This window comes from Bombus terrestris, chromosome 11 (genome assembly GCF_910591885.1).
Source record: "Bombus terrestris chromosome 11, iyBomTerr1.2, whole genome shotgun sequence".
Lineage (NCBI taxonomy): Eukaryota > Metazoa > Arthropoda > Insecta > Hymenoptera > Apidae > Bombus > Bombus terrestris.
In genome coordinates this window covers 11,520,160-11,547,348 of record NC_063279.1, presented here as the reverse complement: position 1 = coordinate 11,547,348, position 27,189 = coordinate 11,520,160, and the positions used below count along the sequence as shown (strand labels likewise).

The following is a 27,189-nucleotide window of genomic DNA, read 5'->3' as shown; positions in this document are numbered from 1 at the left end:
ATAAAACCGAAACGATCAGAGTCCGATTGAATTTGTTGATCCATCCGTGTCCTCGACCCTCGAACGTCACGCCATCAGCCAAGAAGCGCATTACGAAGAACGAAACGATCCATCCGAATCGGTGCGCTGCAATTTATATGATTCGACGTTTACGAGAATGCACCTAGCAGCGTGTGAAGAGAGAAAGAGAGAGAGAGTGAGAGAGAGAGAGAGGGGGAGAGAGAGAGAAAGAGAGAGCGATTCCGTGGGTTGTTGAAACAAATTTGAGTAGTCGACAAGTGCTTTCCGGGCTAGTTGTAATTATTCCTCGTCTCTGAACGAGCGTTTTTCGGATAATAATGAAACTCGACGAGCAACGCCGACTCGACGATGACTGGGGAGTGCATTGATCGTCGAATTGCAGATGACGCTTTACATCGATCGTTTAAATTTGGGTGTGTGTGTTCAGAGTTGCTTCCATCTCGAACGCTGGTATTCGAAAATCGTGGTCAGGAATTTCGTTTCGATTACTAGGTGAGCGATTTAGGTGCATCCACTTGTACATAAATGCTACGAGAAAAGACATTCTCTGAGATGGCTAGGATTGGGAAGTCGTTAGATGTCGATGATATTCGTTGAAATTCGGACTGGGTTTTCAGATGAAACCACAGTGACCGTGCCAACTGCAAGAAAAGAATAATCTACGTGCTCGTTGTAGAGGGATCTCTTCGGATATTGTATAACTGTCGAAAGAAACGCTAACTAGATTCACAAGGGAAACTAAACGAAGAAACTGTTCGAACGTGATATGAGCATCATTTTGTTCTAATATAAAAATATGCATGAAATGAATTGGAGTATTAACATTCGCTCAAGGAAAGATCAATGTGACGAGGGCAGTGAATGAAGCTAGCTAAGGTCAGGTATTTATAACCCTCGCCACTGGAGTATCGAGAAAAATGATATAAAAGAAACAAAAATCTATATCGTTCCCGTAGGAAGATCCCATAGAAAAATAATGCGATGATAGAAAAAGTTCATCCAAGACCGCAACTTGTTCCTTCTGTCAGTAAATCTCTAATTAACCGCGTCTCGTTGTTCGCATGGCTCTCGATTGTTTTCGTGGATGACCTACCGAAAACGGCGCGATAATTTTTGCGATCACTGCACCGAGAGCCCACGGCCGGACACAGGCAGCTTGGCTGGTGGATGAGAGAGACGACTAAATAGATACGGGTAGAATGAAACAAGGAGAGAACGAGAGGAGAGCGAGTCACGAGCCCCGGAAGGGAGAGGCGCGTACATTCAGCAAATAAAAGAGAAGGAAAGAGGAAAAGGAGCGGAGCCGGGGATAAGTTGAACGAGGAACGAGCAGACGGTGAAACAGAGATGAAAAGTGCCAGAGGGTAATCGAGAAACGAAGCGAGAGAGAAGGAGAAAAATTGTTGGTGAAAGAGAGAAGATCGAGGGAGCAGCGTGGTATGAGACGAAGATGGAAGAAGAGGGGTGGGTAGTGGGAGGGGCGGGTGTCGAGGGGGTGTGTTTGGTCCGGGAACTCACGGTGATGCTGTATTGATCCGAGTGCACGAGCAGAGCTAAAGTAAGCCGAGGCTGGCAGAGCGTTGCCTTGGCAACCTCCTCCCTCATCCCTCAGGACTTTCCATCGGTCGGACCAGCCCCTCGTACACCGAAAACCACCCCCGAACAGAGAACCGTTGCTGCGCCTCTCTCTTGCTCTCTCACCTCCGTCGTCCCTCTGCTTTCCAACTTCTCTGTCTCTTCCCTCGCCCTCTCTCTGTCCTCACCAAGTCGATCTATAGGTGTTAAACGAACGCCCGCTTTCTCGTCGTGTCCTCGTATACGCTGGATCCCGCTAGATGTGGATGGAGGTTTGTACCGTTCTACATGGGCGTACGCGAAAGATCCTTTTTCCAGTCGCGCGCACGTAGAATCGCTCCTTCCGGGGTCTTCGACACGTATCTTTTCTTTTGCCATCGCGGAAATAATCTCGTCTATTTGCCGATACTAGCCATTTCTGGTCGCTTCGTTCGCTGGAGGCTTGTTCGTGTTGTTTCTTACTGTTGTTGTTTCCGCGAGAACGAGGAATGAGCGAACTCGGAAATGACAATATTAGCATATTCCTGTCGCTTGTTTATCGTAGGTTTATATGTATCACGTAGTATCGATATTATAGTGCGATTGAAACAGTTTATGATGCGGAATAATGAATTTCTATTTTATTGATATCGAAGAGAGTATTAAGTTGTTTAAAATCTCACAGTAAGATAAATGTCGTCAGCCACATTCCAACTGGCTCGAAATTCGAGAGGCTCCTCCATCGAACAAGCCGTTTACGACGGAGGGTGCTCGACCTAGAAAGATTCTGTATTTATTTTCCCACAAATAGGAAATTTACCGCGTTCAATTTATCGGATGCAATCGTTTAGAAGTAAATTCGATTTCGTTCTACGTAATTTAGCAATTTAATCTATTTCATACAAACGCACAAAAAAGAAAAAAGAGAAGAATCTTCGTTTTCCTATATGTATCCATTCATATTGAGATGCGAAGTATGATGGTATAATTTGGTGAATTTGAAGTACAATACAACTCTCTTGAACAGAGAAGTTCGATGAGGGTGCGACACTCGCTAGTTCCTTAAACAATTCCAGCCTGCTATAGATATGTATTACAGCCCTCATTTCTGTGCCAAAGATTTGACCACCTCGAGAACTCAGCAGGGGTTGAGAGACTGCAACATTATGCCGAATTGCGTATAGTAAACATTTCGAATAGAAGTGAAACTAACCCATACACCCAACCACTATTTCGGTCAGGAGGGATGGATATATCGTGTGATTCAGACTCGAGGGTATTATCGATGTTCGAAATTCTAGGAGTGGAAGACGCTTCCAAGAAAGTTGGTGTAAATCAAGCTTTTTGTTCCGAAGTTATAGGGCATGTACTTCTGTTCAAAAGTTTCTGGATAATTTCTACATAAATATTTTGCCTATAATTGGAGGAAATTATGGATAAATTATGTTGTAATCGTTCATTTAACTTGATACTTTGTTATAAAAAAAGTATATTAACAATTTTACTTATTTCTCTAGTTATGTTTATAAATATCTACAGTTTAATTATCAGTAATTGACAGAAAAATAGCTTTTTACATAACTGAGGAATCTTCCGCTGTGAAAGAGTTAATAGAGAAAGTTTGAGGTAATAGCATTTATAATAAATTCATAAAGTAAGATAGTTGAAGTTGCACAGCTCAAGATATTTGTGACAAGTTGGAAGCTTCAAACATGATGAATGTACGGTTCAAAAACGTCTTGGAAATTGTATAAATCTCATCCACGCAAAATGTTTCCGGGTTTCATGGATCTATTTTACATGTGGTCCCGAGCCAAGTATGACGTAGTTGGATTCTCTCGACACTTTGAAATTCTGGTTGCATTCGCGCAAAACAAATTTCCTTTTCTCCTGGCACGGACAAACGTGGAGCTAGATGGTATTTTTATTAGGTACGTCTTCGCAATATTCTACCGTGCATAAATCTATTTTAATCTTTCCCCAAGACGACAGCTTCACCGGAAGACATCTTTTTCAATGAAAATCGCAATTTGTCAGTTTCCCTTTTTTCCTTTACTCCAACGTTCGCAATTCGCCATGAAGATTATAACGAAAAATAGAACATTGCAAAATTGAAACTCTATTTTTCAATAGTTTCCACGATTACAAAAAGGATAAAAAAAAAGGATGCTTCAAAAAGACAATAGAAAACAACTCTGTCGATTTTCAGTATAATTTCAAACGTGAATGTTCATCGCAAGTTATACATAAAACTGACGAAAATCCTTTCTGCGCCCATTTTTGTGCGGCTTGCCTTGTTTCCCGGAGTATTAATTAAAACGGGAAACAAATGAAAAAAAGAGAGAGGGAGGGGGGGAAAGGACCGACAAAGAAGAAAAAACGGAGAGGAGACAAAAACATTTACGCCACGGTGAAAAATTTCCATTGTACCTGGGCAAAGGCGAGTCGAACGCCGGCGATACAGAGTTTTCGTCGAACGTGTTCGTTGCGAATGACAACCCCCCGTGTCGTGCACACGACAGATGCAGCGAACAATATGGCTCGACGTGTGTGCGAGTAGTCGGTTTTGATTTCGGCGTTATTATGCCCACGGTCAGGTATAACGCACGGTAGAGAACGTGTCAGCCGTCGATCCGTCGTTATTTCGTACTTCACAGAGAGAAAGAGAGAGAGAGAGAGAGAGAGAGAGAGAGACCCTATTCGTTGTTCGCAAAATTGATCTGCAACGTTACATGCAAGACCGTACGAATCGTGATACACTCTACGTTGCATTTCCGCTGCTCACCCCTACCATTTATGAAATTTTCAGCGCCCTTTTTTCTCCCGCCCTCCTTCGATTTCATTTTTTCATTGATTTCTATATTCCTGAATTTCTCTTTGTTCGGGAATGAATAACAGATCAAATGAGTTTTAACGGTATGTGCGATTAGAAAAATGCACGGTGGATTTCATATTTCGAGAAGTTTATCCGTTCCAACGTTAATTCTTGTTGTCATTCGGGAGAAGAAATATACCGCAAGAAGGCGAAATGAGAAGAGTATATTAAAGAGGAAGGATTAGAATAGCAGAAAGTTGGAGAGTAAATTTATCCATTCAGGAGAAATTAGGTTTCAAAGTTACGATCGTTTCTGTAATACGCCCTGTATTACTCCATAATTACCTTTTCCAAAATATAAGAATAAAAAACAAGACGAGACAAAAGGGTAGACTGAAAAGGAAGGATTAAAATAATATTATCTATTAATATAAAAATGATATTATCTATAAAAATTATCAAAAGAACTGAGTTTCAAAGTTACGACCACTTTTTTTTAAATATACCCTTTATTATCCCATCCTTTGTAGTTATGGAAATTCTAAATAAGAAACAAAGATTGTTTTGCTGTGGCTGATACTGAAAGTAAGTCACCCCTCGAAGTAGGGAAAGCATCCAAGTCACGAAAGAGCAAAAAACGATGTTGCACCCCCCCGAACGATGGGCCTTTCCATCTGGGCATCGACCTATCCAGATGGTAAGAAGCGGGTGCATCATCTCGTGAAACTTGTTCGGATATTCACCAGGGTTCGCCAGGCGTTGGTCCAGGCCAGCATCCACCAGTCGACGGTCACTCGTCCTGTCGGAGGAGGCTCGAACTACCTTTAGGGTTACAAGCAGTTCACCCTCTGCGCAGGGCGTCTGCAAACAATAGACGCGTGCGTGGTCCGTGTGTATGAACGAGTTCTCGTCTGTGAGCGATAATTTCATTAAATACAAATGTATCGACTCGAGTGATGGAAAAAAAGAAACGCCGATAAACGACAGGAAAACACGTGTATGACAATTGATTAATAAAGACAGAGGAGTGAATGGTCGAACGTTACCTCGTGAGAGATAGACAAATAGCTTGCGCTGCGAAAGTTTCGCGTAACATGGCTGAGATCAGCGTCGCCTTGAATCGTAAACAGTGACTTATTTTTATCATATTAAATCTATTATAAACGGTAGAAAGAAAGGACAAACAATATATTGCAATTAAATCGTCTGGATCGCGGTTTCGGATTGTACCACGATCAAAGGATTTATATCGGAGAGATGGCCGGCTACGCGGTCGTGCGCAAAAAATTTTGCTGATCCTCGCTGCATTCGGAGGATCCTGCGCTGTGCATGACCATCAGCGGAAAGAAATTTGTCGGTAAGTGTTGCGGTTACTATTGATTATATTATGCTTGTTGATGATACCATTCGCTCGATACTTCGTGTCACCCACGCGTGAACAATGATAACCGATTAACCGACGTTTTCATGTTCGCGAAGAGGCCGCCTCTGGTGATTCGCGGAAGCACTAGACGGAAGTGAGAGAAGAAATACGTTTGAAACGAATACCATAGTCGTTTGAGAAATGAGATCATACGACGGCGAGAGCAGTTCCACTGAGGACGATGATAGAAGAGAGGGCCTTCCTGAGGCGCATCTGCAACAAGGTTCCTGGCAACGTTCGGCCTCGCATCCTACATGGGCTTGGGAACATCGTACCGCTGTGTGTATCAATCGTTATGGTTATACATTTTTCCAAATTTGGTCTTTATTAAGCGATTAAAATATCTGGATAGTTACCATTCAGAAATTGGAAGGTTGTTTGTCCTTAAAAATTCCTAAATTAGCAAAGAAATTAAATTACATTACTCAAAACAAATACTATGACAAATTATCTTTAATATATTGAGAGTCTGTTGAATTTAAAAATTGTTTCTTATGTTATTTCTATGGTTTTCATATAACACTGTAATAAAAATGGACTTAGAGGTAAAATGTACAAAAAAGAAATAGGTGTACATACAAGTAACGAGTATAAAGATCAAAGTGAAACAAAAGACGGTACTTTAACTTCGATTAGTGTATATGTAGCGGTACTCGTCGGTAAAATTCATAACGGTTTTCGCCCAAAGAATCCGCTACACAAGAAATCGTGTTTACCGAAAGACGAGTTTATTATTATTATTAGGTCGAGAGCTCAGATACTTCCTTGCGCTGATCTATTAGTAACCGCGAATCGAATAAACTACGATATAAATCGAATAAACTAATAAATTCTAATAAACTACGTAGTTAGGTATACTCTGGTGTTTGTAAAAACTAATCACTACCTAATCACCTCATATACTATTCACTATTTTCTGCTATTACAGCATCCATTACCACCACAATCAACAGCATCGCTCGAGTCTATGTATTCAGTACCGGGAGCATCTCATGCTAGTGTTTCCGCTCCTCCAGCTAGTTACTCGTCGGAGCACCCTCAGAGTGCACCTGGTAGAAGGACTCCCTTGGGTGCCGTCGGCCTCGGTGGTTTCTATTTTCAGCAACAGCCCCAACCGCACGCTTCATCGAGTGCTCTTTCCGATGAAAATAGACCAGATCAAGAAAGGTATCAGAAAACCTATAATAAAAATCAATGTAACCCATTTAAACAATATATTTATTAATTCTGATGTTTATAGACCCGGGGCATCGAGATTGAACTGCCCGCCAAAATCAAAAACTACTCGTCAGGGGAAAAGCATGCGATTGAACATTAACGCCAGGGAACGCAGAAGAATGCACGATTTGAACGATGCACTTGATGAACTTCGATCCGTGATTCCTTACGCCCATAGTCCGTCCGTAAGAAAATTGTCCAAGATTGCAACTCTCCTCTTGGCGAAAAATTATATTCTCATGCAAGGTACTTTACACAAAAATACAAGAAATAAAACATGATCTCAGCATGTTATCGATGAATGTATTAATTTGCATCGTGTTTATAAAATTATTCCTTACCAAATCATACAGGGAACGCTTTGGAGGAACTGAGAAGAGTAATAGCGGTTTTACAGTCGCCACACGCTCACACCACTGCTTTACCACCCACACCTGTTTCCTACGATTTGTTGCATGGGTTCCCAGGCAAATTGTTCCAAGGTGTGCAGGATATGCAAGGACTTCCTACGACAGACCCCCAAAGCGTCACAGCAGGTGGACCTCCGACAGATGGTACTGTAGCCAGTGGAGAATCGAATTAAAGATTCGAGCCTTTGTTTCTTCGACTAGATGTAGAATCGAATCAAACATTGAAAGATGTGACGAGCGTTGGGAGAAGCGTCAGTAGTATTAAAGGATTTCTTACTATACGATTTACAAAATAAGGGAAGAATAGGTAGACGGTATTACTTTTAGTTTGGATACCAATTTTTATGAATATATTGCGGGAATATTTAATAACACCCAACACGATTAATCTTCCAGAGGTCAGAATCTGATAGATTCGATTTTAACATTAAGTCTATAGTACATTTCTAGTTTGTAAGTTTCAAACGCGAGACTACTTGTTGATATACAATGAAAGTATTAGAAAGAAAAGTATTAAGGGGCGACGTACACTGTTACGAGTTCGATAAACACTGAAGTCAATACTAGTACTTACGGTTGATGCTCCTAAGATGAAAGTTTATGAAAGTACTAGCAATTAATAATTAAAAGTAATTACTTTACGGGCTACGATTATACTAACATGAGCAATAAATGACAGCATATTTCTGTCTCTGGTGAAGCGGAAATCGATTTATAACGAGAAAAAGAAATAACAATCTTAAATAATTTTTTCTCATATACTTTCTTTTTCAGTTTTGAAATATCAGATATTAACTGCCAGAGAGAGAAATGATGTAAGGATGAGGAATACAATTTCCAAATCCCGTCCGGTAACGCGATAGTCAATATAGCATGTGATACATGTCGAGATATTATAAATATATATATTATATTCTAGTCATACACGCGTACAGATCTTAAATATTCATATACATATTATATATATATATATAGATATATATATATATATATATTTAATAATTCGAATTGAGCCATCGATTGTATAACTTATTTATATACATAATGCGTTTATTAAGAGTTTACTACGATGTGCCAAGAATATATCCATCTTTTTGCGGGAATAATTGAACACGCGGTTCTATACGAAGAACGGAAGTATTCCTAATTAATAGCAATGATCCCTTAAATTATTGAACCTTATCTCTGGAAGCTTCCGTCCTTCGATAGGTTCAGATAGAATGTTGTAAAAAAATTTAACAATGCCGTTCAATGGCAAGCAATAACAACTATTATTATATTATTCCTGATATGATATATATGGAATTCCTGATGACATTGGTCATTAAATTAACAATAAAAGTGTGCAAACGCAACGCTAACGACGAAAACAGACAAAGATGTTTGTTGTAGAGTGTAGATATAACTGTTTAGTGCTCGAATAAAATCTATTTAAGAAAGTTATGGATCGGGCAGATGCTTTGAGAGAAATTTGTCAGACATCAATAGAAAAAAAGATTATAAATACTATCTTGGTAGATTGTTATCGTGCATGAGATAAGAAATTCAAATGGATAACGATTGACATTCTTTCAGGGCAACTGTACTATACAATATTGATTGAAAAATACATTGAAACAAATTAATACATTGATAACGTTATTTTAATATAAAAGTGGTTATGTACACCACAGGGTGTAACCAATTATTTTTCAAATATGCATTTGGAGCCTATTTTTAAACGAGACTCGAATTTCTCAGTGAATCAATGCTACTCGATCTAATTCTTTGCTAAGATATTAGAAATATGTGAGTCGTTTAATGAAAATCGATTAACCCTCGCAATGTTGAAAATATACCGTATCTTCGCACTACTGCTATAATTAACGAAATGAACGATACAAACTATTGATAGATCAAGATAAAATATTGAATATCTACTTCGAAATGGTGAATCATAATTTCAATTATAAAACAATTACTTACTTATTTCTAATCTTTAGAGACAACTACATACTAGGAGAAATAGATAATTTTTATCAGTCATTGCACACGCGCTCAGTTAGTGGCGCCATCACGATGATTGCATGACGAACTGCCAATTTGATTCAATTCGAACATTTTTCATCATCAATTCGAAACCAAACGCAGTATCGCCATGAAACATAATTTCTACTTCCTACAACTGTAAAAAAGCAAGTCACGTATTATGGCGTGTATCATATTCAACAAAACAAATTAACTTTCAAATTGTAGGATGAATTTTGTTGAAGCTTAAAAGACTCGACAAGTGGCGCCATCATGGCCGCCACTTTATGGAGCATTCACTCGATCGTCTTCCGTCCTTCTGGGAGGACCTTACACCGTATGTGCCTGATTCCACTGGGCTTATTGTGTGCGTGTTTCATCGGTGGCTTCAAGATGGCCTGCAGCCTGCTGCTGCGCGCCATGGTGTGATCATTTGATTTACGGTGTTTCTGTTTCCGTAAATGATTCGTGAATAAGTTCGTTAGTGTCAGAACCACGACGTGACTCGGCCGGCTGGTAACTTGGGGCAACATAAAAATGTGACGATCTTCTGTGAATCGGTAAGTCAGAACGAACATGATATTCTTTTCTACTTTGTAATAACTAAATCGTTGGTTTCATTCTTACTACAAACTTAATAACGTAGTCATTTTTATGGCAAAAACTGAAGCGGTTAAAAGAACAAACAGGAAGGAGTTTAAAGGGATGGACTAAATAAACAGATATACCAGACGGTAACAAACTTTCTTTCCTCTGTATTCCGAAAGAGTATGGAGTAAAGTAGTACGATAAAACGATGATTTCAAGACACAATTGTTTTTAGGATGAGGCGGTTGATAGGTTATGATGTCATAATCGCGGCTAGTTCGTACAATCTCTTTGTCTTCGTTGCTCGATTGCTATCACGTATTTTTACGTTTATTAACCTTGTCTTTCTTGTGTTTCTTGGTGAATTAAAACGAAACAATCTACGGTCAACATTGCTTCAAAAGAAACTAACAATCTTAGTGATATATCAAAAAGATTGATACAGTGTAACTCACGATATTCCGTTGTACATTTATACATACGTAGAGCAATATTTTCCATCGCGAGTGGAAGAACTAACCTTACCTTTCGATTGGGCGAAAGACGCAGGACAGAGTCGCTATTGGTAGTCTTTTTTACATATCTGGCACGTAGAACTTATTTTCTTAGTGAGGTCAAACTTGGAGACTTTTGCCAAGGTTTACCACCTCCTTTTTTTATTTAATTCTTAAAAAATGCGGTTCGTTATTGTTTAATATTTTTTTTTTTTTTTTTGTGAATAATGTACGAAAATATGGTTACCAAATCATTAATATTACAAATTGTATACCAATTTAATTCATCGCTTTGAAACAAATTTAGACATACTTAAAGTTTTAATCGTAGGATTTAATTACATTGTACTCTGTTTATTGAATGATATCTGGTTGAGGTCTCAACAGGGGAACACAGAAATATCTGTTTTCATGAACGACTAACACCACATTTCGCAGTTACTTGTGAACAGACCATTGGCCAGCCTGTGCTTATTTGCCGTTGACGTCAATTAAGGTTGAAATACCTTGAAACAGTTGATTCATTGCCTCATGATGTTCTTCGACGAAGGATTAACGCGTTCACGAATGATCGTATAGGACTGGACCAATACATACCATAGGATATCACATGACATAGGATATCAGTATTCTGGTTCTTGCTAATGTAAGGTAAATAACAGCAAAATATTTAAATTGTTCGCCATCCTCGAGCCTGACATAGTGACACACTGTCTCCTGTTCCTACTTCCGGTCTACTACGTTTATGCCTTATTTTCCAAATTTATAATAGGATAACTGTACTTTCTTTTAATGAATCATATTCTCGTAGAGTATGTACACTTATTTACACGACTTTAATTAATGAGGTACAGAGAAATTATTAATAATTTTATGAAAGAAATGGTACTAATCTTTCTCTATGATAGTAATTTGTAACCATTCTGTTCATTTTTTTTAGTGCGAAGTTTGAGAGAGAGAACATTTTTATTCTACGACTTTTATCTATTTCCATAATTTAGACGAAATTTTTAGAGGTTCTAGCATTTGAGTATTCCCAATTCTAAAAATCCTAAGAAACAGATGTATATTAATAAATAAAGAAGTTATATTAGACTACTTTTTGTAACACAATGATAAAATAATAAATAATATGAGAAGTGACGTTTGCGGTAATGACAAAATATACATAGTTCGTAGGTTCAAAAAAGATCTATTCTAAATTGAAAAAGGTGTATTCCTAGATTTCTTTTTTAATATGATAACGATGGTATGTAACATATGGCGAAAAATTGGTAAAACTTGTTTGATAGAAAAGAATTCAGGTTCGATCGCCGAACACGGAAAGAAATTTCCATCCGTATCTGTCGAGCTAAACAAAAGAAGTTACTCGTGACGCACTTCCGGCGAAACTTATCTCAGGTGTATAAAAAGTACGTTGACAATTGGTACGCGTGACGTATGGTATTAACGATAAAAACCAATCTCACCAACGACGTTACAGCGACGTGAATTTTCGGATAAGCATCGCGAATGCGTTTTATAATGCGAGCAACAAGTTTGTGGCATACATTAATTTTTACGAGTGCGCATATCTCCGATTGTCGAGGTGTACGCGCATCATGGCGACATTACGCAAACATACTGCGTGATCAGGAAATCGTTTCATATAATCAAGTTCGTTCGATACAGTGAAGTACGATGAAAGTAATGTTAGGTTGGTTTATATGAAATTTCATTTTTTCAAAGGATATTGTAAACATATGTAATATCTTTATGTAATTATGTATCTCTGTACTTTATTAGTACAAAGATTAGTTTTTGAAATATTTTATGAACTTTATGAAACTTTATAGAAGTTTCATATGCACTAATCTAATATTCATTAACGTACATGTATATTACGTTTTTATATTTATATCTGAGTCAGATACCAAATTGTTTAGAATTCAATTTCTTGTCTCAAATTTGATTATTCGAAGTACTATTCCAAGTATTAACATGATATCAATATCGAGTCCTTCTCTGAACGATAACATTATTCACGTGGGTAGTTTCCTAATTATTTCTATCAATGTATCAATAAGTGATTATCCTCAATTTGTTTGATAGGAAACGAAGAAAGAATAGAGTATCGATTATTGTGTCAGACATTACAAACTTGCCTATAATGTACTCAATATAAATATGAAATGTAAAGAAATCCTAGATTCTGCACTTTCTAGAAAAATAATAAATTATATCACGTTTTCTGCGGCTTTTAAAAATATCACATAATCATCAAGTCACAGCATACAAGTACGTAACTGACTGGAGTATAGCGTCTGTTTCATGACGAATACTTGATGAACCAAAATTGTCGTTGGGTCAAGGATTAGCGTCTGATTGAATTATCTTAGCTCACTTTTGTTTTTATACGAGGGACAATAATAATTGAAGCGTACGAATGCAAAGCTGCGGTTCCAACCAATGATAGAAAGTTTTCTGTTTTTTTGCTTATTTTAATGATATTGTAATAAATTCTAGTCGTAATATTGTTTATCAACCACGAAACCGAAAGTGATGTCTGACGAACCGTTCCGTTATCGGTATCGCAGCAACAGTTCTCTGTTTATACATAAGACTTGTCAACCTTCATTTTTACGATTTACTCAGAAATATCCCATACTTGACGTCAATAGAAATCTATAAAAGATATCAAAAAGTTATTCATTAAATATATTTTTAACAATTTTAAAAATAACCTGACACATGATATGAAAAAAATTGAACTGTATTCACAGATAAATTAAATTGAAGAAAACATAATATATTCTAATTAGTTGCAATGTTACAATTTCATCGTGATATTCTTATTCGTAGAGTTCGTTGTACTTGGTTGATTAATGTTTGACCTTTAGTGTTATTAAAATTCTTATCCAATCAATGCATATCATTTTATGCTAAAGTTTATTTTATAAGAATCTATTAGCTTTTGTAGTTTGTACCATAACATTTATATTTTTTTATTGGAAATGCAGAAAGAGTTACAGTTGCAAGAAGCTAACGCATTTTTTTTTTATATCATGCGATATTTTCAATTTAATTAAATAAAGTAATTGTTTCCGTGAAATGTAAATATCGCTAAATCAAAATGAAATAACTTTTAAATTTTGAGCTTTTAATCCTTTTTCTTAATTACACAAGCAGTACACTAGTCGGTCGAGTGCACGTGAGAGGATAGAATTGAAAAACTATCTAAACTATGCTAGAAAGTTCTTTGCGAATGTGTAGTCATGTTAGCTGTCTAACCATGAAAGAATGTGTGTTACGATATCTCGCGTGATAACGATATATCTATCATCCATTGCTGCATATCAGACACCCCTTTTCTATTTTCTTATCCCATAGCTTGTTCCGTAACGGAATTCACGTAAATTCTGTATTTATTCCCATAGCTTTGCAAATTTACGTGCTCTCACAATCGTCTCATCCAATATTACACTTTGGTCGACTTTTATTACTCGTTCAAGTATAATTCTTTCACTTAATTTTTATTTAAAAAATCAATCAACTAATAGTTTTATCTATCAAATTTGCAACATGAAGTACTAAATTCAAGGACGCGCTACATGCGTGCTGGTGATTACGAAAGTTGTTTACGTCAAACTTCTAAAAAAAAAAAAAAACTGAACTTCTGAATTAAATTTCTTCTTTATATCTACAACCAAACAACATTTATCGAAAAAACCAATCGTATATATTTCACTAAAAAAAAAAAAAGATTTATGTGAGAATGTAAACGTATGGTGAACTGGAATTCGTTGCTTTAGCAACGTCGCTCTGTGTCGTTCTCTTTTCTTCTTTTTTCTCCCAATAGTTTTGGATTTATTATTTTTCATTAACGAACAACCAGAGGACCGGGGGTGGGTGGGTGAGAGCGTCGAGTGAAAAATGATGAAATGAGAGAGCAGACAAGAGAGGGAGGATCGCGGTAGTAGGGGGAGAGAAACCGGAACGAGAGAGAGATGAAAACAAAGCGGACACAGCCGCCAGGGCAACAATGGCGCATCGACCCGCCAAAACTCGCGCTAATGCGCAGAAACGCGCGCGTCGCGTCTGCTCTGACCGAACAACATTGCAACTAATCCTTTATATCTCTCGTAGCACGATTATTTTGTCAGCTAGAACGATTTTCCGATAGGACAGATAAATCGAGATAAATCATCTTTGTGAACGAACGGAATACTACGCCGGACGAACGCAGTTGAAAAAAAGAAGCAAACGTCTGTTCACCCGATGCGCAAAAGCATGCGCAGTGGGGCTCATGGAAACGACCGACTCTTGACTAACGTAATAGCTTCTCTGCAGCTGAATTCCTTTCAAACTGATCGTATTTTACCTTTTTTTTCTTTTAATTAAGTTCTTTTTTAAGGCAGAGATTAGTTAATTTTGTTAATTAGAGAAAGATAGGAATCTATGGTAGATATACGTTTTAATAAGGACGGATATATCAGTCCGGCTTTGGATGTTATGTTGCAATGGTTGTTGGTAGGAATAGGAGAAAGTTATTGCAGTACTGCTGTTTTCGGAATAACATATTAACTGTACTGCTTGGTCTGCAGAACCTAATACGCAGTCTTAAGCGATTCTACAGGAAACGTGCTAGCTTCTTTGCTATCTTACGTTCTCCTTTATTGCTGACTATTCATATACTGAACTTCTCAGTTGTAGGATGAAACATTCGAATAATCATCACTGGAAAATGCATGTGGAGTCATATCAAACGAAAAATATGAATATTGTATAAGAACCAGACATTATTGAATCTACATAAAAATATAAATAGATTCAAGACATATATACAACATTTATATGATTTTCTAACATAAATTTTTGTAAGTTTGTAAGATACTATGTTACTCCTGTAACTTGGTTTCTATCGTCAACATTCAAAACAGAATGTACATAAGGTCTAAATTCAATTCAGTTCAATTGGATAAAGTTGACGTCCTACGTTCCCCCGTTTAGGTTTCAATCTGGACACGATATAACCTTTGGAAATCAGTCCAGGTATCCTAGAGGACACTTCGTCCCAGTTCGTTCTCGTGAACGGGGCAGGACTGAGAAGTATAGTCCAGGATGGATGAAGATCAGGTGCCGTGGTTGCCCTGGCAACCGGCATTGATCCCTCCCCTCTTGTTCTACCGTCCTTTTCATCTCTCCTCCACCACACATTATTGCTCTCTCTCCTTCTCTCTCCCCCTCTTCCCCCACCTATCTCTACCTCTTTATCATTTCTCTCTTTTTAGTGTCGAACACAGAGATACAGATGCATACATAGATTTGAGAAACACAGAAGAGAAAAATCTCTTTTCTTACTCGGTTCTGGCTTGCTACACTGCTTTCGCTTCTCCTTTCTTTCCTGTCCCCCTCCCCCCTCTCACTTCATCCCTATTCAACGAATCTCTTCTCTCTGTTTTTTGATTCTTGTTATCTTTGAATCCAGCGTCGATCATTCGTCATCTTATTCGAAGTTACGAAAAAGACTAAGAGTGGCTTTAGGGGTTGAAATGAGAGGGTGGGCTCGAAGAAAGAGGGAAAAAGCGTGTGTGGTTTGCCAGAGAGCTATTTAATACGTGATAGTTACAGAATATGTAGTGAGATCGAAGAAATGGTAGGCGATACAGATATGGTAAAGTAGAAAATCTCGATCTCTTAAATAGAGCGTTGCCAAGCAACCGATATTATTTCCATTGTTGTAGCTACAACATAAATATTTAAAGTGGTGGCCACGAAACCTCTCCTTCTTTTTCTTACTTTCTTTTCATTTACCTGTTTGCGGAAGTGCCAAAAATTATCACTATAAATCCTGTTCATAGGTTTTATCTAATTGTAGATAAAATCTCCTTATTATTACATTTCCTTATGATACACATAGCTAAGAAGTATTAGTTTCATTTTTTAATCATGGCATCCATTTCCTACTCTAAGTGTACTAAATGTCCTGTGACTTATGCATAATGTTATATATCGAGGTCTTTCCCTCTTCCTTAACATATTAAGGACCAAAAAGTAAAATAATTTTAATGCGAATAAGGTTATCGATCATCCTAAAATGGCGAACGTTATATCAAACATCTGTAAAATCGTTTAGACGTGTCTAGTGTCGCAACTTATTCGGACGATCCAGACATTCCACGAGTGTTTCTTCCACGTTGCAGATTCTCCGGTGAAATATCTTCCCCCATCCTAGTTGAAAGCTATTCATTTTGCTTGATCGCTACTCCATTCTTCCAGTGGAGCTTTCCTGGTTTTCTTGTTAACACCAAGTGGCGTCCGGAAGAGGACCACGAGTTTGTTTACCGTTATTTGTCCGTTCGATCCCTTCGGGGTGTAAATGGACGCTGGCCAGTGCTGACCTCGTGGTCAAGGGTTAACCTCCCCGCGGTAAAGACAGATTAGGATAGGTTAGGGTTATGAACCATTGGGTAGCTATCAGACGTGAAGGGCTCTTGATAATATGACTCCCCTTGATCAGACTTTTTCGATTCCAAGATGGTGTTTATTCGACCAGTCACAGGGAGACGCGATAGCAAGGAAACGCGTCAACGGAAGTCGTAAATTCCCGTTACGATTAGAATAATCGACGCCACGAACAGGTCGATCCCCTATTTTGATTAGGATAATAGGAATGGTTCAATGAGTATAACACTGAGTTTAACAGGTTATAATATTATATATTTCCAACAACTTTGTAGAGAAGATAGTTACGCTGGTGCGTAGATATAAGTGAGTAGGTGAATGATTGAAGGGTGTAAACCCGATAAAGAGATGTTGACTGTTCTAAAGTCGGTGAATCAGTCTAGAGATGTCGACTGATCTGTAATCGTAGATCCCGTGAAGTCCGGTGACGACTCTGTTGCAAAGAAAATCTCTTGTTCAGTGGTGATCGCCACAGCACTCGTTACCTGCGGGTGGAATCCCAGGAAACATGGAAAAACCCAGGTTTTACCTGATGGAGCAATAACCATAAAGAACCCGTTGATTCGAGCATATTTTATGGCATTTAACAGCCTTAACGGTAAATCAAAAAGCCCCGTTTTATGACAATTCTTTAGGATTATTGTATTCCAACTAACTGTTGACGTGGCGAGTGGCTTCCTCGACTGAGGGATAGGTTCCGGGCTACGCAAGAATTCATCCGACGAAACAGATGGATTGACTGAGATTGAGCCATGGATTTGTGAACCGTCGCGTTTATCGCGCGATGGTCTTCAATCCATGAACTTGTTACCAGGCGGTTCAATGTTACCTCATAAAACGGTACTTTCGTTCCTGAATGTTCCTCTCGGTAAGCGCATCTCGTCTTGTGATACGTTTTCCTCCAATTTAACCCTTTGTTGCTGTATCAAAAATGTCGAATGTACCTCAAATATTATATGGATTTGGTAGTAGTTAGAATGAATTTTCATTGAACGAATTCTAATAATATAATCAAACGAAATGCTCGAAGAATTTGTGGCGGCACTCGACCTCGGAAATTTCCAACGGTTTCGCGGCACAAAGCGCTTTATCTTAAAAGCGCTATGCCGACAAGTCTTAGGTGTCATCGATATCCCTACGGCTCCTTCGCCGAATTTTCGGGAGACCGCACACGCGGCAGTCGTCGCGGACTTCTAACAAACGCGCGCGATATCGATGGCCAACAAAGAAAAGAATCGGCGTGGCTTTTGAATCAAAGAGATTCAGTCTGCCCCGAGCTGCGAAGTGCGAAGGGTTACGCGAAACGAGCGCTCGACTTCCTATAACCTGCGTCAAGCATTGATCGTTACCAAGCGTTGCTAATTGTTAATTGCTGTTAATTGTTGTTTGTTGCTAGTTGTTATTGGACGTCAGTTGTTACTAAGTTAATAAACGTTTTTTGTTGAAACATCTGAGCATTCCTTCTACACCTATCACGACATACCACTTCAAATCAAAATGAAATATTGCTTATTAAATATAATATCGTTGTGTATGCTCAAAACTATTTGTAAGTACAACGTACAATCAGAAACGCTTCGTTTTAATAACTGAAACCAGAGGTTAACACTCATTTTTTATGAATTTTTATTGACATTTAGATAAGTTCTATAAATTTCCAATAAATTCAGCATCTATATTAATATATAACTTTTATTCCCATAATACGATATTACTCTAATTAGTTGAGCTAATAGAACGTTTAGCGAGGACTCAAAACGTTGAACTTGTCGAATTAACCAACGCTTCTCCAGCGTTTGAGCAAACAAGCGGAACAAGCGATGGTCATTAGCGAATTCCACAAATGCAGTTTAATCGTTTATTCTTCAAATCGATCGGATCGAACGGTGGCTTTCGTCCCTTTTTGCGCTCCGTGGAAACCGAAAATGGGGAAAGTGAAGTCTAGCGGAGATTAACCGCGATCCGCGGTAAAACTGTGGAATTAGGAATGGTCAGTTCCAGGGGATATCGAGAGGCCACCTATTACGTTGATTCGTCGTTCAACGCGTTATCACGAACACCAATGAATGTGCTATTGATGCACGGCGTCCGGACGCCTCGTGAATCCTCAGTTTCTACTCCATCCCGTCGTTTCTGGCGCTCTTCCATCCAACACGAATTATAGGTTTCCGTACACCTTGAGGTAAACATTGAGAGAAAGGTATAATACTGTGAAAGTGGTCGATTCAGAAGTTTCTATTTCCAAGAATATCGTGTATTTTTGATTTATAATCAAGAACCATACAGCGAAGCACGATAAATCCACTTTCGTTGATTTTTTAATTTCGATGGTTATTTAACGGCTAGAAAAGAATATCTTAATATACCTATATGGTTGAGAAACTTGTTAAATCTTAAGATACAAACCTATTAGAGACGATTGAGAAATCTATGATATTACGCAACAAACAAGTGACATAATATTATGACAACCAATTGACTTAAATTGTACTCGTTATTAAAAATTGCGTATCTTAACGTATGACACGTTCCTCGATTCTGAAATGGTAAAATGCAGTAGGAAGAACATGATTGGTAAGGTGGAGCCGATTTGACTTGGTCGAGAGTAGGTGGAGACGGAGTTTACATAATAGCACGCATGGTTATATTTATCGTAAAGACTGACTTGTTGTAGAACTGCAAAATATAATCTAAATAACAAGAAATTGTAACGTAATAAAACCTTCGAATTTATCCCGTAACTGTACTAACTGACTTCAGCAATTTTTAATCCGTATAAATTCTATAAAGGAAACGCTCGTATCTACGAAACAATTTACAAAGTCCCAAGTGGATTGAAGTTGTAGGGTCAAAGACTTAACGTACAATCAAAATATCCGGAACGAATGCTATCGAAAAGATTGCATAAAGTCGTCCACCGGTTCTTTTGATCCAGCTTACCCTGGTAAGTGCACGGACACGAAGAACGGCAGCAAAGTTTTCGTAAGTTCTTAGGCGAAGTTTCTATTGGCGTCCCATTCCAATGGAACGTATAGATCCGTTTTTAGTTTCCACCCTTCGCTTTGTCCTTCGTGCGACACAATGCTTGTACGCGTCGCCAGTCTATATGGAAATCCGTTATCGTGTTTCACTTCATGAATTCGAATGTTATGAGAGGCAATGAATTTAACGCTGGAGGACACTTACCACAGAGGGTGGACTTGTCTTCTGTTTTATGTTATCCTGCCACGATATCGTCTGTTTCGATACTTGTCTCAGTTTACAAGTAACTAAATTATACTTTGTAGTTTTGTCTGAGTATACGCTGGACCATACTACTTGTAGCTTAGTGACTTTGGGCTTTTTCTGATATCACTTCAAATTAATAAATGGTAAATTATTATTCTGTTTTAGTAAATGTTACTTCCAATTATTAATACACTGCGGATGTTTATGTATTCATTAGAAATTTAAATATGTTAAAACGTATATTATGTACGTAATATATAAGAATATATAAAATATCTACATTAGAGTACTCATACTACGATATTTACAGACGACACTATAAGACTTAGGATCTAATCTTTTACGAACATAACAACGAACAAGCGAAAAATGTTAAAAAATGGCAACAAATATCGAGCCATCGTTCTGTTAACTCTGACGATATTTCCAAATTTTATCAAGGCCGTTTCGAAGGTCGATACAGCGAGACGCAGGTGAGGTTACCTCGGAACTGCTGTCTTCCATTTCGTCCCCGTTTCCTCTAAAATTGATGCGGTTTCGACATCGTTTTATCTAACAATGGCCGTTGTGAAACTCTTGCAATGCTCGGCCAGCCAGTCGGACCTAGCAATCTCAGGATGATTTTGCAACAGGCCGCGCTCGTGCGTTCGTTCTACTTGCATTCTACCTTACCGGTCGTCTAGGATACTTTCACGTCCGGCAAAAACCTATCGTTCATCGTTTAATTAGCTATTAATAATTCAACTTCCACTTAGAAAAATCGACGTAATTAAATTCTCGAATTAACGTTGGAATTTAACCATTAAAATATCGAGTTTCTGCTGTTGAAATATCACACTTACAGTGCTATCTGCACGTTATAGATCATCTATTTATTGACCTCAGAATGACAACTAATCGTATTTTCAAGAAATATCTCCGTATGAAGACTACCAGGACGTTCGCATTTTCTTTTATTTTATGATAGAGTAATTTCAAAGTTCCATACAATGCTACCCACAAAAAATCTTCAATTTATCAACGGTTAAAGACTCTAATGTCTTCTAAATGAAAAAAGTGCCTTTCCATCCTAAGATTCCAGCACCGTCGCTAATTGTATTGTCATTAATTCTCCTCATGCCGCGTCTATTTTTGATCAAGCACACGATTCCATGCACTTGGTTGCACGTTTTTATCGTTGGTGCACGTGGCACGCGTAAGAAGGTGATCGCAAAGGGGGAAGAAAAGAAGGGACATGGGAAAGTCAGTGGATTTAAGATTGCAGGAGACGGCAGAAGGACGAGTTATTGCAAGTTCCTTCATACGGAGGTAACCGCAATCGCGAAAACTGGGTCAGGCCTGTTTTCTCCTTTGATCACCAAAGTGGTTCGATCACTTTTTTTTTTAGTGCATTTTTTTCTCGCTCATCTAGATCAAATTGCATTTTCGCCGATTGACAACGACATCGAAGATGACCGGTATTATCGGTATCGGGGACGAAGTTTAATTAGATTTCCCCTTTTATCGCGAATTATCCAACGATCGGAACCCACCCAGGTGGTGGCCTTCCATGGCGGCGGAAAAGTTACGGCCGGATCCACTTGTAGCGTTTTATTGCGTAGAAATTACTTTCCCAACTCTATCTGCAGTAAATTCGGGGCCGGTGCGGATATTCTACGAAAGTTTTCTAAGAGAAATACACTTTCCAATGACTGTACCGAACAAAGTATGCCCTACATTGTCCTGGCTTATTTTCGATCTGTACGACGCTCATAGTGATTTATGTACATAGTTGATATAAAAAGCGAACCATAATTGTTGGTATATAATAATTAATATAAATGCGATCGATTGTAACCTAATGTATATTCAATTGACCCAACGTTCAGAACGCAATCTTTGAAACCTATATCTCGGTTAATGCGTGAGCCTTGTTCTGCATAAAAAAAGAGTGTATTAAGCAACGCGGCAAACAATGGGGGAGCTGGCAAACCGCGAAGGTTCATCTGGTTTGTTTTGGCGGCGAATCCGCGGGGTTTTTGCTCGGAGAATGTGCATCCAGTGCGCGTGCCCCGCGAGAATGACGTCATTCTCGTGAAACATTACGAATACCTCACGCTCGCACGTCGCGACGCTAACGAGTTGCAACAACACGTACCTACTGGGTGCTCGGCAAGATATTACCTGATTTTAATCGTTATAAATTTCAATCTAAAATCACGTAGAAGCGACGAATCAAACCATGTTGTAATATTCAGTACAATTAAGAACTTTTCTTCTTGAAGTAACAGGATTAAACGAGAGTTGGAATAGAAACTTGGAAGAATCTTTCCAATCAAGAGACCAGCAGATCCTTTGGTGATGCAGTTTCATATTATTTGAATTGATGTGAACGAGGTTTAAAAATGTTGGACACAATGAATCATGCTTTTTGTATAGGTATCAAAATGAAGTAATCTCTTCTTATCTTAGAATTATTACGTTTTATTATTAATCGGTATCCTGCTAACCACCCTATACATGCACATGTATGCGCGTGCGTTGCACGAATTGTGAATGCGCGCGCGTCGACATATGCATGCGCATGTGGCGTGTGTAACGCGAGCTTGACGAGCAGCCACGATATTTTCATTCTTCGTCATCCAGGCCGTGTGTCGTTGGTCCTACTACGTCTACATTCTACATGACGTCAGACCCGACGCTATTCTGGTCCATGAAGAGATGGTCCTACGCCCATCTTGCGATCGCTCGATAAAACGTAGGTCGATCGATCGTGGATGCGTTTCAGAGGCAGCGTTTTCGCTTGGAAAATAGCAGAGTTTTGAAGTATACCGGACGATTCCAGAATCTGGGACGATCTGTATAGGATGCCGCAATTCCGAAGTGAGATATGGGGAAAGCAGTCCTAGATGTCTAACGATACCTTTACTGTAAGTAAGATGCTTGTGTTTTTGCTATATCGTGGGGTCGATTGTGGCAAATTGGCAGTGCGAATTGAGCAGAGAAGAAAGTTTAAAATAAGACGGTATAAATGTTACCTCGAGTTAGATGTTTGGAACACGTTGTATTTTGTGATCGTCGATCCTCTGTGGTCTCTACTCTTTCTACGGACCAATTTAACGCTTTAACTATTACATCTATCGATATGACTAGACTTAGATTTTTAGTTTCTGCAATTATTAAAAGCGCGTAACTACTTTTAACACTATTTTTATCGAGACTGAAAGGCGATTATTATATATTTATCTCTTTTGCAACTGCTTCAAAATTAGAAATTAATCACACATAAAATTAAGAAACATTCAGAAAATGAAGTTAATGGATCGAGTCTCTGAATAATTTAATCCTCCTTTTAATCGCAGTTCTCTTGTTAAACTTTCTCAAGCTCCTGAACAACTTTCTCGAAATAGAAACTTTCCCGAACAACTTTCTTGTATCAAGAAAAATGCAAATTTTACATTTTTCCAAAGGGAAGATCATTTTTGGCTAACGGAATCGAGCAAACTATATTGAATACTTGTAGCAATCGAATCACGGGATTAGAACGGGGCAGTGTTGCTAAATTTGCAAGTAGTTAATTTACTTAGCGATCGATCCGCTGCACTTGACGCTTATCGATCCGGCGAATCACGACAGTCGAAAATTTTCCTCGTGTAAATGTGTATATACAACAGGGGAACAACTTTCATTAGGGGTTGGCCTATGGGTTGAGAGTGTTCTCTTAAGTACTGATATAAATCAGGGGTGGACTTAACGAACTTCTCTCTGATATCGACCAATGTATTTACGTTCCATACTTCAAACGCAGCCTCCTATTGAAGATGAAAATTGCAGTTCCTTGGAAAATTCTTCGACAAAATGGTACGAGACATGGCTCGAGGAGAATATTCTAGAACATTTATCTTATTCCGCAGAAAGCTCCTCGCATATTTTCTGTCATCGTATCGTTGTTTACGCGCGAATGAAAATATTGAATATTAAAAGAAAAATTGAAACAATTGTTTCAAGTGACGGAAGAATGAATTCTTTTTTTCGGTACACCGTAAACATTCATGAAAACTCCCGGACTCACAAAATGACCATATTATTCAGAAGAAACCAGATATTAGATCCAATAATCTTTTGTTGCTCATCTTTGTGTTAGACGTTATTAGTTTCATTGCAATATCTTCGTAAGCTAATGTAGTACATTTTCTCACAGTGTTGTTAATAATCTTATATTTGATGCAAGATTAAATTGCAATAGACAAACCTAAGATAAATAAATTAAGGAGATCAACACTAGTACAGTCGTTGATCTATTCACTAATATTATTGTCTAGCGAGTGTATTGTACTTAATATAAATAAAATAGAGACAAGCTAGTGGCGATGGTCCAGTTCGAATGGCAATCTAATTAAGCAAGAAAGCGGTCGCATATTTCAGACGAAGGTGAAGTTTTTATCGAATAACAGAAGCTTGACGTCTTTCCCCGGCCGTTTTGTTCGATTTTATGTAAGCCTGACGGATATCGGAAATCTTGCAAGCGGCTTCAACCCTGAAGAAGACCCTCGAGGGGCGATCGACACGGGTAAAGCAGTGACGAACAAGTGGATATGGAAAATAGTTATTCCTGTGTACGAGAAATACGACTATACTACGCGTGTTTTCCCACAGAAAAGAAATAGAGATTTGTTAGAAAGAGCCATTTTTAATTAACAAAACTAACCAGAGAGATATAACTTTAAATAATAATTATATAGTGTAGCTTTTAGTTAAAATGATTCTAAGAAGCAAATTATTTCTAACTTAAATTTTCTAATTCGAGCATCTGGAACTCAATTTGCCAAACGATCGATGCCAAGATACTTGTAATCATTGGAAGTCTGAAAAGGCACAGAGACAACGGCAAATTGCGACAGATAAGTAGAAAGAACAGAGTCTATTTAAGAAGGGAAGGAGGAAAACGAGGGACGTCTGCGATCGAGGAGGTAAAGACACTGAGCTGGCCTCGCCAGTATGATCCCGTTAACCAGGAGTTCATTTCATGGACTGACTCTTTCGTCGGGGGATGTTGCTTCTTCTTTTTTTTCTTCTTCTTCTTCTTCTTCTTTTACCCTGAGTCTGATGATAAAGGAATAAAAAGATTATACGAACGAATTTTATTATTTCTTAAACATCCTGGTTGGTTTCATAACAAGCGATATTCAGATCATCGCGATCGATGGTCTATGTTATTTTTAACGTTCAATGCTGCTAATACGTATTTCCCTTGCTCGCTTTTCTTGGACGATACATTTCTCGCGGAGCTATTAAAGTTAATCAATTACAATGAACCACTTTCTCGAACTAAACGATCTTCGTTAAGTTAGGATTTTGTTTCATGCCGCTATCGAAGAGCTCGAAACAAAAATTACCGTGAAATTTTTCGACATTTCAGATAATGACGTTTTCAAAATTTATTTTCGTATCATGATTCTCTTTTAGGTAGCTGATCTTCTGCACTTGAATAATTAAAAAGAACTACAAGCCGTTCCTGAAAGCTTTTTGTATCCTTAGGATAGACTTTAGGTCTATACTTTCTATAAAAAGTCGTGGCTTTTTCAAATAACTTCAGTTAGCCCCTCTGCTTGCTTTGCACAGCTGGCACGAACTTCTGGTGACAGTGGTGACGCGAAATTTCGCTCAAACCGTACCACATCTTACGAGATAAACGCTGACACTTAACTCTTTAGAAACAATATGAAGATACTTTACACTGTGTGGTTTCCGTTAGAAACGATAAAAATTCCACTTTGTGTGCAACAAATGAGTACTAATTACGCAATAATTAGAGGAAGCCGTTGCAACAGTCACTTAAAACGGTCGTCTGCAGACAAGTGCAGCAAAACAATCGGTCGTAACAGGTTGAATGAATCTTTCCTCCGTGAACAGGTTAACGAATAAAGTAAGTTTTTTCCTGTCCATGTCTTCCGGTCACTGTGGCCGTCTCTCTTGGGTCTGTCTCAGTCTGTCGAGCATTTGCATGCCCACGTCAATCGACGATGCATGTGTCCGCCGCCCACGATCCACGCTCACATACACGCGCATATGGTGATGCATCCAGAGTGCATCGGTCGATGGATGATTCGATCACCTTGCAATATGCATCTGTCTGTGATACATGGTTCAGTGGTTTCTGCTTTAGCCTTTTTTCCTCCCCCTTTTTTTATGAATTGGCCACGATAGGTCTTCCTGTGAGTTATTGTTTTTGGCATCGAAGTTTAGAGTTGTTAAGCGGCTGAAAGGGACTTGTCACGAGAAAAGTTGTAATTGTATCATTTTTTCACAAACCCATTCGATCGATATCAAAATGTATATTGGTTAAATTGATATTTAATTTTTCATATAATAATAAAATTCTCTGTGCCTCTGTCTGTAAAACTTTACAAGAAGTTTTGAGTGAATTGATAGTAAAAACGTTTCAAAATGTTATCTTAAACAACGATATCTGTTAGGTTTCCATTAAAATATAGTAAATTGCAAATTGCATCGCAGTTAAATGTGACTGAAGGGTCCCATATAAGCCCTAATGCTCTGATACGTGAACACGCATGCCGGTATGTATATACACACGCATGTGTAACGCATACATAGATGGTACGAGAAACCTATAGTCTCGTCTATTGAACCGAGTACAATGAGCGACGGGTATGGCCGCTATACCGGCTAACATAGTGCCAGCTTCGTGTTTAGCTCGTGTTAACGTTCCGTATAATCCGTACCGAGAGCATGGCTTTACAGGAAAATATGGACGTGAGAATGTAATTAGGGAACACTTGTGCGTGAACTTGAATCATAACTGGCCATTAACTCCTTATTTATACAAGACACCGGGACCTTATCGCATGAAGTGTTCTAAGCGTTCATTATGTGTTCATAAACCTTGATTTACTTCTTTGTCGTCTCATTATCAAAAATGTGTCGTCAATGTAACGCACTCCTCCTTTTAAAGACTTCATCTTCTCGCGTTGAAACATGGCTCTCCTT

At 38.4% G+C, this 27,189-nt stretch overlaps 2 protein-coding genes across 4 annotated transcripts in view; both read left to right on the top strand.

The window, feature by feature from the left end:
• The first annotated feature begins 5,954 nt into the window (after positions 1 to 5,954).
• Positions 5,955 to 8,880, top strand: LOC100645091 (class E basic helix-loop-helix protein 23). Its single transcript, XM_048410345.1, has 4 exons — positions 5,955 to 6,092; positions 6,742 to 6,980; positions 7,054 to 7,277; positions 7,385 to 8,880. Exons 1-4 carry the CDS (start codon positions 5,955 to 5,957, stop codon positions 7,612 to 7,614), a joined length of 831 nt encoding a protein of 276 aa, XP_048266302.1. The 3' UTR covers positions 7,615 to 8,880.
• Positions 8,881 to 9,745: 865 nt separating this feature from the next.
• LOC100645208 overlaps positions 9,746 to 27,189 on the top strand; it is a 33,549-nt gene continuing 16,105 nt past the window's right edge. The window contains exons 1-2 of one of the 3 annotated variants that reach the window (XM_012313629.3): positions 9,746 to 10,008; positions 10,969 to 11,181. The gene's annotated coding sequence lies outside the window, so the exon portion shown is untranslated. Of the gene's footprint in view, positions 10,009 to 10,968; positions 11,182 to 22,888; positions 23,112 to 27,189 lie in introns of those variants that run through there. The other 2 variants (XM_003398867.4, XM_020865657.2) reach the window with 2 other exon arrangements.